This window comes from Echinops telfairi, unplaced genomic scaffold (assembly GCF_000313985.2).
Source record: "Echinops telfairi isolate 266 unplaced genomic scaffold, ASM31398v2 ScPeMD7_5592;HRSCAF=6446, whole genome shotgun sequence".
NCBI classification, from domain to species: domain Eukaryota; kingdom Metazoa; phylum Chordata; class Mammalia; order Afrosoricida; family Tenrecidae; genus Echinops; species Echinops telfairi.
In genome coordinates this window covers 44,594,507-44,607,944 of record NW_022109491.1, presented here as the reverse complement: position 1 = coordinate 44,607,944, position 13,438 = coordinate 44,594,507, and the positions used below count along the sequence as shown (strand labels likewise).

Here is a 13,438-nt window from a genome sequence, read left to right as displayed (position 1 = left end):
CAAGTGGCCATCTAGCTGAGAAGTAACAAAGTCCACATGGAAGAAGCACACCAGCCTGTGTGATCATGAGATGTAGATGGGATCACATCTAAGTCCCAGAACAAAATCATACCAATGTGAATGGGGGTGGGGGTGGAGACCCAAAGCCCATCTGTAGACAATTGGACTTCCCCTTACAGAAGGGTCACAAGGAAGAAACGAGACAGTCAGGGTGCAGTATAGCACTGATGAAACATACAACTATGCTCTAGTTCTTTAATGCTCCCCACCACCACCACTATCATGATCTCAATTCTACCTTACAAATCTGACTATACCAGAACATGTATACACTGCTACAGGTAAGAGCCCCAAACACAGGGAATCCAGGACAGATAAATCCTTCAGGACCAATACTAAGAGCAGAGATACCAAGAGGATAGGGTAAGGTGGACGGAGTATGGGAAAACCGATCACAAGGATTGACATATAACCACCTCCCAGGGGGACAAACAACAGAAAAGTGGGTGAAGGGAGATAGAGGACAGTGTAAGATATGAAAATAATAATCTATAATTTATGAAGGGTTCATGAGGAAGGGAAGGTAGAGGGAAGGAAAAAATGCACTGATATCAAGGGCTCAAGTAGAAAATGATGATGGCAACACATGTACAAATCCAGGGACAGGATTAGGCGGGACAGTGGGGGGCGCGGATATGATAACAACAGACACACTACCACAGGAAGAGTTGTCAGAAATCTAGCCCATTCTTTGGACAGAGGATCTCTGTGCTGAGAACCTCCTAGAAGCAAAACAGAGCTCTAACACTGGAGAAAGGAACAGCAGAAAATAGCAGCAACACAGGGTTGGAACTTGAAGGTTGCTGCAGTTGGCTGGCAGAGTGAGAAAGCTTAGCACCTCCAGGCAGGAGGCTTCCTGGCAACATGGAGTGCCGTCAAGCACTACCAGTGTAACTAAAGAAAGTGCTAGTACAGATCCACGCATGGAAGCAACAAGGCCTTGGGCAGTGGGCAGCTCAGGAATTCATTTAGCCTCCATGACTCCAGGAAGTCTGGAGTCCATTAACTTTGAAATTGTTTTTCATTTTCCCCCTTTTGGTCAGGAGTCCTCTATAGCTGGGCACCATCCAATTAGTCTGGTCACATGGCAAAAGAGGCAGTGGTTCATGGAGGTAATTAGACATGCATTCCATTCTTGATTTCCCCTCTTCCTCTTTTGATCCAGCCAACTACTGTGCGTTTGATGGCCACTTGCGATCTTTTAAGAACCAAGGCACTACAAAATGAATTAAGAAGTAGAACAAAAACACTAAACCTATTATTAGGGCAATTAACTGGGATTTCTCATGAAGCATGACCCTAAACCGCCAAACCAAGGTCTAGATCCCATGAGATATATGGTTGCACATAAGCAGCCTCAGTAGCTACTCTTCATGTGTGTGAGAGATTGTTATACATATATGTATCACACATTTTGCCAATTTAACCTCTACAGGTGTAGAAACTTAGTGACAGCAATCACATTAAATCAGCTGTGAAAATCAACGCAATTTTTCCATCACCACAAATTTAAAACTCAAAATTCCAGAAACCATATTTCCTTACTCCTTTGGACTGAATGTAATGACTAATAACTTTTTATCTCTATACATCATGTGCCTTCGCTGTCTTTTTGTAGTGGTTATTCAATGGGCTGCTAGCTGCACGGTCAGTACTTCGAAACCACCAGCTACTCCTCTGGAGAAAGGCCAGGCTTCTACTCTAATAAGGTGCTGCTGTCTCAGAAACCCTGAGAGCTCTACACTGCCTAACAGGGTGGTCGTGAGTCAGAATGAACTGGATGGCAGGGAGTTTGGTTTGCTTCTTTGGTTTTGTCTTTTCATCCAAGTGAGACCATATAATAACTGATCTTTTGTGGCAGACTTAATTCACTCAGGAATTTCTCAAGCCTCATCCATATTGTACCAAGACTTCTGTTTCTCTTACTGGCTTAGTAGTACTCCACTGCTAAGTATGTAACACCTTTTATTTATCCATTCATCTGTTAACTGGCATTCAGGTTGTTTCAACCTTGTGGCTACTGTGAAGAGTGCAGCAATGGACACTGGCCTACAAGTCTCTGACAAGTCTTTAGGGCATATACCCTGGAGTAAAGGTGCTGGGTTATATGACAGCTATAGTATTGGTTTTTGAGACTGACATACTGTTTTCCAAAAGGGCTGTACCACTGTGCATTCCTACCAGCAACGGATCTAAACCAAATGCACAATCAGGTCTACAATGACTAATACAAAACTAATTCACTCCCATGAATGCTGATTCAGACTTAAAAGAGACCCTATAGGATGGGGTAGAACTGGCCCTGTGAGTTTCCAAAACTGTAACTCTTAACAGGAATAGAACGTCTCATCTTTCTTCTACGGAATAACTGGAGGTTTCAAACTACTGGTATCTCAACGTCTTCCTTCAGCACCACTGGTTCCAGATCATAAGCTGCCTCTTGAAATGGTTGAATATGGACCAGTTATTTCCACATCTTGTTTATTTAATCTATATGCTGAGCAAATTATCAGAGATGCTGAATCATATGAAGAACTTGACATTACAATTGGATGAAGGCTTATTAACAACCTTCAATATGCAAATGACACAACTTTGCTTGCTGAAAGTGAGGAGAACTTGAAGCACTTGCTGATGAAAATCACGGACTGGAGCCTTCAGATTATAAGTCAATGTAAAGAAAACAAAAGTCCTCACAATTAAACCAGTCCAACTTTCACATGCACATGAGGCAATTGACAAATACCAAGACGTGGGTCAGGTACACCTCAGTCCTCAAAGTAACAATCCTTGCTTTTCAATACTCTAAGGGAATCTTATGTAGAGTTACTCAATGCAATGCTTTATTTGATTTCTTGACTGTTGCTTCCAAGAGCATTGTGTGTTCAAGGGAGATAAAAATCCTTGACAACTTTGATCTTTTCTCTAGTTGTCATGTTGTACCTAACGGAGGAGTTGTGAGGATTTTGGTCTGATTTACAGTGAATTATAATCTACACTGAAGGCTGCAGTCCTTTATCTTTATCAGTATGTGCTTGAAATCCTCACTTGCAGCAAGCAAGGCTGTGTCATCTGCATATTGCAGGTTAATAAGCTTTCCTCCTATCTCAATGTTAAATTCTTCTTCATATAGTCCAGCATCTCTCATTATTTGTTCAGCACACAGACTGAATAAATAAGGTGAGCGCATACAACCCTGGCACACACCTCTCCTGATTTGAAACCATTCAGTATCCCCTTGTTCTGCTTGCACAACTAACTGCCTCTTAATTCATGTGCTAGTTCCACATGAGTATGATGAAGTGTTCTCAAATTCCCATTCTTCTCGACTATCCAGTTTGTTATGATCCACACAAACGAAGACCTTGGCATAGTCAATCAAATGCAAGTATGTTAGGCAGGGTTCTTTCTCTAGAGAAACAAACCAGGACACTAGTGATTTTACATATATTTATACAGACAGATAAATATAACATAAGAAATAATCTATAAAGCAGTACAAATGGCTCAGTGCAACTCACTTCCGTAAGACAGCTAGTATACTGGCAGTCCTTCAAGTCTTGAGGGCCGTGGGGTAGTTCACCATGGAGCAATTCAGGCTATCCGGCCACAGGAAGCAAACAGCAAGCAGGTCACAAACAGTCAGCCAGATGACAGAGTCTGACAGTCCTCAGCTCAAGAGATGTACCTTCCAGTAGCGTGGTAAAGCAGGTCTTGAAGGAACCTCAAACTACAGCGACACAGTCCACGGGGTTAGGTGTCCCACAGGTAGTGTAGCTTGCAAATTGAGGCAGAGAACAAGCTAAGGCAGTCGCACACTGGTCCCATCATCAAAGAGCAAGAGACAAGAAATGCAAGGCTTGCTGAGCCATTTATCTTTCTGCCCTTCAATTAATCCCACATGTGTTCATTGGCCATGTTGGCACAATAAACCTACCACAGTAAGTAAACATCTTTTTGGCATTCCCTGCTTTGAGCCATGATGCACCTGACATCAGCAATGATATCCCTAGCTCCACATCCTCTTCTGAATCCAGCCTGAACCTCTGGCAGCTCCCTGTCAATGTACTGCAGCAACCTTTGTTGGATAATCTTCAGTAAAATTTTCCTTGCTTGTGCTATCAGTGATATTGTTCTATAATTTGAGCTTTCTATTGGGTCACTTTTTTTTGGAATGGGTACAAATATGGATCTCTTCCAGTTAGTTGGCCAAGTGGCTATCTTCCAAATTTCCTAGCAAGGATGAGTAAGTGCTTCCACTGCTTTATCAGCCTGTTGAAACATTGCAATTGGTATTCCACCAAATCCTGGAACCTTGTTGGCTGGTGCTTTCAGTACAGCTTAAGGAAACTTCTTCCTTCAGTACTATGGGTTCTTGAAATGGTTGAAAGTCGACTAGCTATTTTTGCTACAATAACTGTATATTCCTTTCATCTTCTTTTGATTCTTCCTGCATCATTCCATATTTTGTCTATAGAGTCTTTCAATATTGCAGCTCAAGGCTTGAATTTTTTCTTTAGTTTTTTAGCTGTTTATAGCAATAGAATGCCTCATCTTTCTCCTACAAAGCAGCTGGTGATTTCGAACTACTGACCTTGTAGTTAGCAGCACCAGCCAGTGTTATAAAGGTAAAGAATACATCTTCATGGGAATCTTTCCCTTGTCATAATTAAGAAGGCTCTTTCATTCACACATTTACTAACATCTGTTGCGGACCTACTATGAAAGAGGTCTTTGTGAATCTCAAATGAGTTCAGTCATCTACTTTCAAAAGACATCCTAAGTGCTAAAAAATAAAAAAAGTATTTCATCTACTGTCATATAACTATTTGGTATACATGTGGAGAAATTAAATAATTAACAAAGTGTTGGTACCCATGCCAACTCCATGTCACAATTAAACAGGCCAACCCACAAAATTCTAAGCCTGGTCCATTAAACCACTTGTCTGTCAATTTGTTGTAAAGTTTGGCTTGTGTGTTGCTGTGATCCTGGAAGCTATGTCACTGGTATTTCAAATGCCAGCAGGGCCACCCAGAGTGAACAGGTTTCAGGAGAGCTTCCAGACTAAGAACAGACAACACAGAAGGACTTGCTCCCCAATTTGGAGGAAGACACTGCTAAAAATCTTATGCATAGCTTTGAAGGATTATCAAATTAAGTATAAAAGATAAAACGTGGAAGATGTTAATTTTCACAACCTTGGCAAGGAAGAAACTCTATAATGTATCATTCCACATTCTACCACTACTAAAAAACAGAAAATGGAGGTGATTGGAATTGAAGGTATTAAACTTCAACGACTTAGCAGTGTAAGAGGCAAAGTATTAGAAGGCAAAGTGCCAGGGCGGAGGATATGAGCCCTAAGTAGAAGGTGCTAGCACTAACAATCATATTCTTGCTGACATGCTGACTTATTTTATAGCTCTACAAAAAGCTTAGATGAAGATATGGTATTTATATGTCAGGTTCACAGGATGCAGCATGCATGTAAGCATATAATGTAATAAACATGTGAAAAATATTGAACTCACTAATCAGAGATGCAAATTAAAATGATGAGAAATCATCTCACACCCATTAGATTGGCAAACATTTAGACTCATGAGTGGTGAGAGAAATGGAGTTACAGGTTCATAATTGTAGCTGACAGGATGCAAACTAAGTTAACTACCATGTAAAGTAAAAATATCCAAGGTGTCTACTTCTAGATACTCAGGTGTGAACACAGGGGCTAGAACTATAATATAGAAACTATCTATTGCAAGGGAATTCACAACACACAAAGAAGACCTAACATTTTTAAATGGGGAAATTCATCAATGGAGGGATAAATAAACTTGTAGAGTTAGGTTGTGGAATACTATTTAGCATTAAACTAAAGCATGACAGCTGCAGCAGCAGCAGCAGCAAAAAAAAAAAAAAATCACCAAAACGTTTTATTTTAAAAACTTTGCAAAATGATACATGCAACCTAGTAACACTTATATAAATATGTAAAACACATCAAGACAATATATATTGTTAAGGATCTTATTTGTGTAGGTAAAATTATATGCATTAATTCAGGAAAATGCAATTATGTTGAATTTTACCTGAGCCATAAGGTTCTTAGAAAACAGTGGGTTAAGAATTGTGTTCTGAGAAAGGGGCAACTGTATAAGACCAGGCCTTCGCATAAATTGGTAAAACCCGTCTCTATCCTTCTTAAAAACTCCCTTGTCTACATACGTCTATAAAACCTTAGGCCCCTTTACTTTTCTAAAATGAAATCGTCCTTACTAGTCAACATTTTCTCTATTGCAAAAGGTCAACTGATACCACACACTTAGTTGTCCAGAACATTATACATTTAACAGAGTAAGTCAATGTCTCCAGGGAGTGGAGGAATGAGTTGAGGAAAAGGAAGCATATTTAGTTATAACAGCTAAAATATGACAAAATGTTGACTTGTTTGGGGAGTATAAGGGTTCTGCTATTTTGTGTCCTTTAAAACTTTTTTCCATACATTAAATATAATTATAAAACAAATCACCTTTTCTAGCTGCACTTCTAATTTAAATTTTTAAATTAGTTTTAAAACAGTCTAAACAGGAAAGGTTTGTGGTTTTGTTTTGTTTTGTTTTTTTTACTGTATTTCAGTAGCAAGACTACACTTATAATACCCAGTAGGTTTTATGCAGTTATAAATGCATACCCTGTTAATTATAAGAGGTGCTAGACACATCTCAAGTCCTGTGTATTTTAACTACTGGCAAAACATCTTTAGAAATGTGATGATGGCCTGCAAACAACTTTTATTTTAAAAAGCTTGCAGACACACACTCACACAAATTTATGAGATGTGTCGAAAAGGTTTGTATGAAGACTAGATCGATGAAAGGCAGAGAGGTCACATCTGACCTCTATGACTACACAGGGGGGGAATATCCACCTCCATGCTAGCCCTGGCCCTGGGCTAAATGCCACTAGGCAACAGTCAGGCACGTCTCCACCCTCCATCTTCCTTTACCCTATTCTAACACAGCGCATTCCTCCCATTACCCGCTTCTTTCCTGCTAGGTTTGACAATTTGTTGGAATGGCTACACAGAACTCACAGACAATACAATTTTATAAGGGGACTATTAATGAAGTTAGTAGGTCACCACAAGTCAGGATCAGTAAAGGCACTGTCATTGGTCCCAGCAGTGTCTCTCCTCAGCCAGCGGCCAAGTCTCTCTGGTCCTCAGCCTCTTAGCCATGCAGTCCTTTGGACTTCTGCTTCTGTAGGGCAGGAAGTCTGTTCATTGCTCTGCCTCACAGTCTCATAGTCTCAAGGCTGCTCCTCCGTTCAGTCATATAGTCTCCTTGTCTCAACCTGTGGTCTCCAGTATAACATACTGCCTGTGCCACTCTACTGCCTGTGCCACTTCAAGCCGAGAGGGATTTAGAAAGTGTTCCGATAATAACTTTTCTTCCTTGATAGTCCTAAGAATGCTCTCTTCCTGCTTCTGAAATAGCTCTTTTAAGAACACACAATATTCCTCTAGTTCTTTAATGGTCCCCCTCAATCATGACCCCAATTCTACCTTAGAAATTTGGCTGGACAGGAGCATGTACATTGATACAGATAAGAGCTCTCGACACACAGAATCCAGGACAGATAAACCCCTCAGGTACAGTAATGGGAGTAGTGATACCACGAGGGTAGGGGGAAGGTAGGAGAAAAGGGGAACCAATCACTATGTTCGACATATAATGCTCCCTACCCCAGGAGGATGGACAACAGAAACGTGGGTGAAGGGAGACAGCGGATGGTGTAAGATATGAAAATAATATTAATTTATCAAGGGGTCACAAGGGTGGGAAGGAGGGGGGGAAAGAGGAGCTGATACCAAGGGCTCAAATAGAAAGAAAATGTTTTGAAAACAATGATGGCAACATATGTACAAATGTGCTGCATACAACTGATGTATGGATTGTTACAAGAGATGTAAGATACCCCCAAAAAGTGACTTTCATGGAGGTGTGGTTTGTCATTCAGCAGGCAATGCTGTTGGCTTGAGTCACACCTCAATAGACTCAGAACACATCCCAGTTTAATCCTGCCCATTTGGCGTAACAGAAGAGACCCTCCAAAATGGGATCATGACCACAGGCACAGAGGCTGGAATTTACAATACTGAAGAGAAGGGACGATAGCTGGAAGAGGTATAATTTCACTTCATCACAGGTTTCTTTCTTGGCATTGTGAAGTGAGACATTTGAAAACAAGCAATCTCATCTTAACGTGCTCAGAAAGTGAGCTCTTGAGTTGGTTTCAAGTTACTTATTCCCAAGACTTCTCGAAGATCTGGTCAGTACCAGGAAATGATTTTTGCTAATTTTTAACAAATGCACCTGTAGTTAAATCTAATCTTGGAAATTAAAAATCCGATATCCAGCAAAATTATCCTTTAAATATGAGGGAGAAATAAAACATTTAAGACAAGGAAAAACAAAGAATTTTTTAAAGCATGACCACCTTTACAAAATATATTTAAAGGAATTGGATGGCCCAAAAAATTGTTAACAACAGACAGTAACCTAAAAATATTAGAAAATAAATTTTTGGAGAAAAAATTTTACTGAAGCAATACTCAAAGTGAAACAACTAAATAAATTGAAACAAGGAATCAAAGACAAACTTCCTCTATAAAGTTAAAAATAAATAAGAGCAGAGGGAACAGATAATAAGTATTTGAACGGAGAAGATATTGAACCATTCATAAAATACAACTGCTTTGAAATGGAAAAGGAAACCACAAAAAAAAAGACCTACATAGAAAAATTAAAACCAGCAAAACAAACAAGATGAAAACCACATAACAGTATGATAAAAACAAAAGAAGCAAAGGGAGTAACAAAAAGACAACCAAGTAACCAACAGGAACACAAAACAAAAAATCCTCATGAAAACTTATACCAATAACACCCGGCCATTATTCTGTAAAGATCTACTCTTTCTTAACTGAACAGAAATACTGTACATCAATTTCTATAGAATTTTAGTTATAGTACCAGGCCACAGGAAAAGTCTCAAATAGCTAAAAGTTTTTTGGCTAGAGAAAACTGTCATTCATCAATTCGTACTTGAACACATTCCTCAGTGAACTTCTTCCTAGTCTTTCTTCAGAGTAACGCGCAGGATCTGGGCTGCCGGAAGGGGTTGCTTCCTGCTGGAACCCTAACCGATAAGGCACCCTTGCAGGCATTCTGCATGCCGTACTGTTGAAGCTCTGCAGCTGCCTGAGAAACCTTGAGCTGCTCCATCAGGCAGCTGCAGGGCGTTCACGCAGGGCTGGGAAGACAAGACGGTGGCGCTGGGATCCAAGGGTGAGTGTGCAGGGATGGGCCCAACTGCCTCAGCACCCTTTCTATGCAGTTTTTTTTGTATAATTAAGTGCCTCGGCTGAAATTCGGGTCAGCTTATACTCCAGTATATACGGTACCAACATTACCAAAATTAGTTTACAAGTTGAATGCAATTCTGATCCAAATACCACTACAATTTTTCTAAAAAAATGGAAAAGCTAGTTAATTACCAACTTTACATGGGAAAGAAACCTAGGATAAATAAACCATATTAAAAAAATAAAAACAAAGTAGGAGGCCTTTCATTCCCAGACCTTAAAACCTACTATATAACCATGGTAGTAATCCAAACAACCTGGTACGCCTACAATCAATATGAAGACCAATGGATTAGAATCGAAAACCCAGAAACACAAGCAAGTACCTATAGATATCTTATTTTCATAAAGAACTAAAACACCTTAAACGGGCAGGAGACAGTTTTTTCAACAAATAGGGCTGGAAAAACTAGATTTTTCACCTGCAAAGATTCATATCTCACATATGTACAAAAATAAACTCAAGATGCATCAAAGGCCTAAATATAAATCACACAATTATTAAAGCCATCAATGAAAAATAAGAAAAAACTACTACGAGGCATAAACACACTACCAAATATAAAGAAAAAAATATCCACACTAGAAAAGACAAAATAAGGAACTGGGACCTACTAAAAATAAGGCATTTATGCACAACAAGATTGGATCAAAAGATTCAACAGAGAACTCACAGATTTGGAAAAAAAGAAATTCAGAAACAGGAAAAAATATTCAGTAATAATATATCAGATAAAGGACTAATCTCCAAAATCTATAGAAAACTACATTTTAACAAGAAAACCACAATCCAATCAAAAAATGAGCATAAGACCTAAGATGACATACAGACAGCCAAGAACAATAAGGATAAATATTGACAATAATTAAATAAATGCAATAAAAGAAATACAAATTAAAACAACAATGAGATAACACCTCACACCAACATTTTGGCAAAATTTATTAAAACAGAAAATAAATCCTAGTGAGCATGGGGACAGGAATGCTTTTTACACTGTTGATGGGACTGTAGAATTGTACAAGCATCATGGAAATCAGTATGACACGTCCTTTAAAAGTTGCAAATCCAAGTACCTTATGAACCAGCAGCAATCTCTCTTTTGGGTGTGTGTGTGTGTGTGTGTGTGTGTGTGTGTGTGTCAAATCAGAAGATCCTAAAGCATCTTCCAGCCCATTTTAGGGTGTGTGTGTGTGTGTGTATGCACATATATATCCATATATATGTATACATACACACATACATAGGTCAAATCAGAAGATCCTAAAGCATCTTCCAGCCCATTTTAGGGGATATATATATATTCTATATATATCCTAAAAGAATAATATAACATGAACACACATACATATTACATCTATGTTTATTACAGCAATTTCCACAATAGCAAAAACATGGAAGCAACCAAAAACACCAACTATAGAGGAATGGATAAACTAGCTCTGGTACAATCCTATGATGGAATTTTACACATCAATAACAATGACAACTATGTTAAACACCGCAAGGCATGGACAAAACTAGAGAACATTATGCTTAGTGAACTCATTCAATCTTACAAAGATAAATACTTAATATCACCATTGTTATAAAAAGAAAAGAAATATGGTTAATACACCAAAAGACAAATCTTTGATGACAAGGAGGCAGTCAGAGATGGGAGTGGGAAAAGGGAGAGGAGACAAAAAGAAAAAGAAACAGGGAAGGCTTAACAGGAAATATATTAATTAAATTATAATTTCTTCATTAAAAAAAGAATTTCCAGATTTCTTACCCCTCAAATCTAAATTTTTGGTCTGAGTGGCTAAAAACGGAAAAGGAAAACTGAAGTGGACTTGGGTGTCTTCAGTGACATACAAGTACATGTCAAACAAATAAATAAAATAAAAATGACCAGTCTATATTCTGAAATCTGAACAAGAAGCATTGAAACAAGACAAGTCTTCTATTAAGATGTTTTTACCTTTTAAGGTCTGCTACCCACAAAGTCAGCAGATTAAACCACCATCCACTCAGAGAGAGAAATATGAGGCTTTCTACAAAGATTTACAGTCTTAGAATTCCACAGTAGCAAACCACTCTGTCCTACAGGGTCGCAATGAATCAATTAATTTGATGGCAGTTGAATTTGGTTTGAGTTGGAAGGCCAACAAATTTGAAATGTATCTGGGATGAATCCACCTCAATCAGTTTTCATTTCTTGTCTTCCCCTCAAGAAAGCACTATATGAGCCTAACAGATCTTTCATTTTACTTGAATAAAAGTTAAACTGTACGAATTAAAGTTAAAATGCTTGGTCACGTTTTTAAACAGAAAATAGTTTGAATCAGTAACTAAAAAAAAAAACGAAAGGTCAAATCAGAAGATCCTAAAGCATCTTCCAGCCCATTTCAAAGCGCTTTGAAAGTCGACCCTTGTTACAGCTTACAGAATTAAAGCAAAAAAAAAAAAAAAAATCAACACTGAAATAATAACTATCAATTTCCTTCTACATATTTCCAATTACCAAGAAATTACTAAAAAAAGAAAGTACTTCCAGTCTATACATACATGAAAAGTTACAATATCTTAAGAAAAGCGAAATTATTACTCAGTGAAAGCATTTTGCATGCAAATAACATGGAACCGATCTGCTTGAGTCAGATGCAGTGAGTGTAATTGCTTCTAGCAAAGGCTGCCTGTAAATCATTGACCAAAAATGGTAATTCAGTGTGCAGACGAAAGCAAACGACAAAATGCTCCACCTGACCTAAAATTGTTTTACAATAAATTAGAGTTACAGTTTAGAGGGAGAAACAAACGTTTCCATCACCTAGACTATGATGAGCATCTGCTGACTTTTTAGTGACTCGGATCATTTAATGGACTTCTTGAAAAATGTTTTTCCACTTGCTTTTACCAGCATCAAGCCCACCCCCGGCATACTAAGTTCTGGTTTAGCCAAACTGCAAGAAAATGTTTAACCGGACGAGCAGAAAGGGGAGGGTTAAAAGAGGCACGGCCCAGCTTAACCAGCACGGGAGCGCTGCTGGAAGTTGACTCCCGGATACGATGAACAAAGCGGCTGCTAGCGAGGCCACCCGTTCTTCATCGCGCCGGTCCTGCTCAATCGAGATTATTCACTAAAGACCCATTTTCCTTATTGTCGTGGACAGCGGGTCGAACCAGTCCATGCGGCTTCATGAAACCAGCCCTAATCACCCACAACCTCGGAGCCTGGCTTTGGGGAGACTTGCACTCAGAGGGACCCTCGCCAGATTCCGAGCCCACCCTCCCCGTGCAGCCTCCCCCGCCCCCATGGTGTGCAGACCCCTCCCGATCAATTTAACGAAGGAGGTCCTGCGGGTCGCACCGAGGTCTGGCGGTAGTCCCCGAAGAGAAGGCTGGGCGGCAGGTGGCTGAGGCACGGCACGCTCGGAGGGCCTAGCCGAGACCGCGGGCGGCTCCAGTCCTGAGGCACCCCTACCAGGCGCCCGCACCCCCGGTCCGCGGAGTCCACAAAGCCACCGCCCCGCACACGCCTCCAGGCCCCTTCCTTCTCACTTACCATGTTCGCCGCGGCGCTTACAGGCGAGAGAGAGGGAGTTGGCCCGCACAGAACCCGGGGAGCGTCCTTCTCGCACAGCAGCAAAGCCAAGCAAGGTGGCGACGCAACAGCACTAGCCTCCCAGTGGGCGGGCGGGCGCGCGCGCGTCTAGAGGCGGAGCGGGCCTACGCACGTCACGCACCGTCCGCCGTTGCCGCGCAACCTTCGGGCCTGGCAACGCCCCGCCCGGGCTGCCTTCCGGACTCTCGAGCGCGATGCGGCTGGGCTTGGAGGGGAGCGAGGAGGAAAGTGGGGTGCCGGGTCGCCCAACTACGTCGGGCCTCAAGGGGCGTGAATCCTCGAATGTTGGGGGCGAGGAGAGGGATCTTAATCTGGCACCTGCCGGTGAGGGGCAGAA

General features: G+C 40.5%; 1 protein-coding gene across 1 annotated transcript in view; it reads right to left on the bottom strand.

Annotated features, from left to right (window-relative positions):
- DSTN (destrin, actin depolymerizing factor) overlaps positions 1-13,143 on the bottom strand; it is a 30,663-nt gene extending 17,520 nt beyond the window's left edge. The window contains exon 1 of the mRNA XM_004697815.4: positions 13,042-13,143. Within this exon, the coding sequence (XP_004697872.2) occupies positions 13,042-13,044 (3 nt within the window). The 5' untranslated portion in view covers positions 13,045-13,143. The remainder of the gene's footprint in view (positions 1-13,041) is intronic.
- Positions 13,144-13,438: the final 295 nt, after the last annotated feature.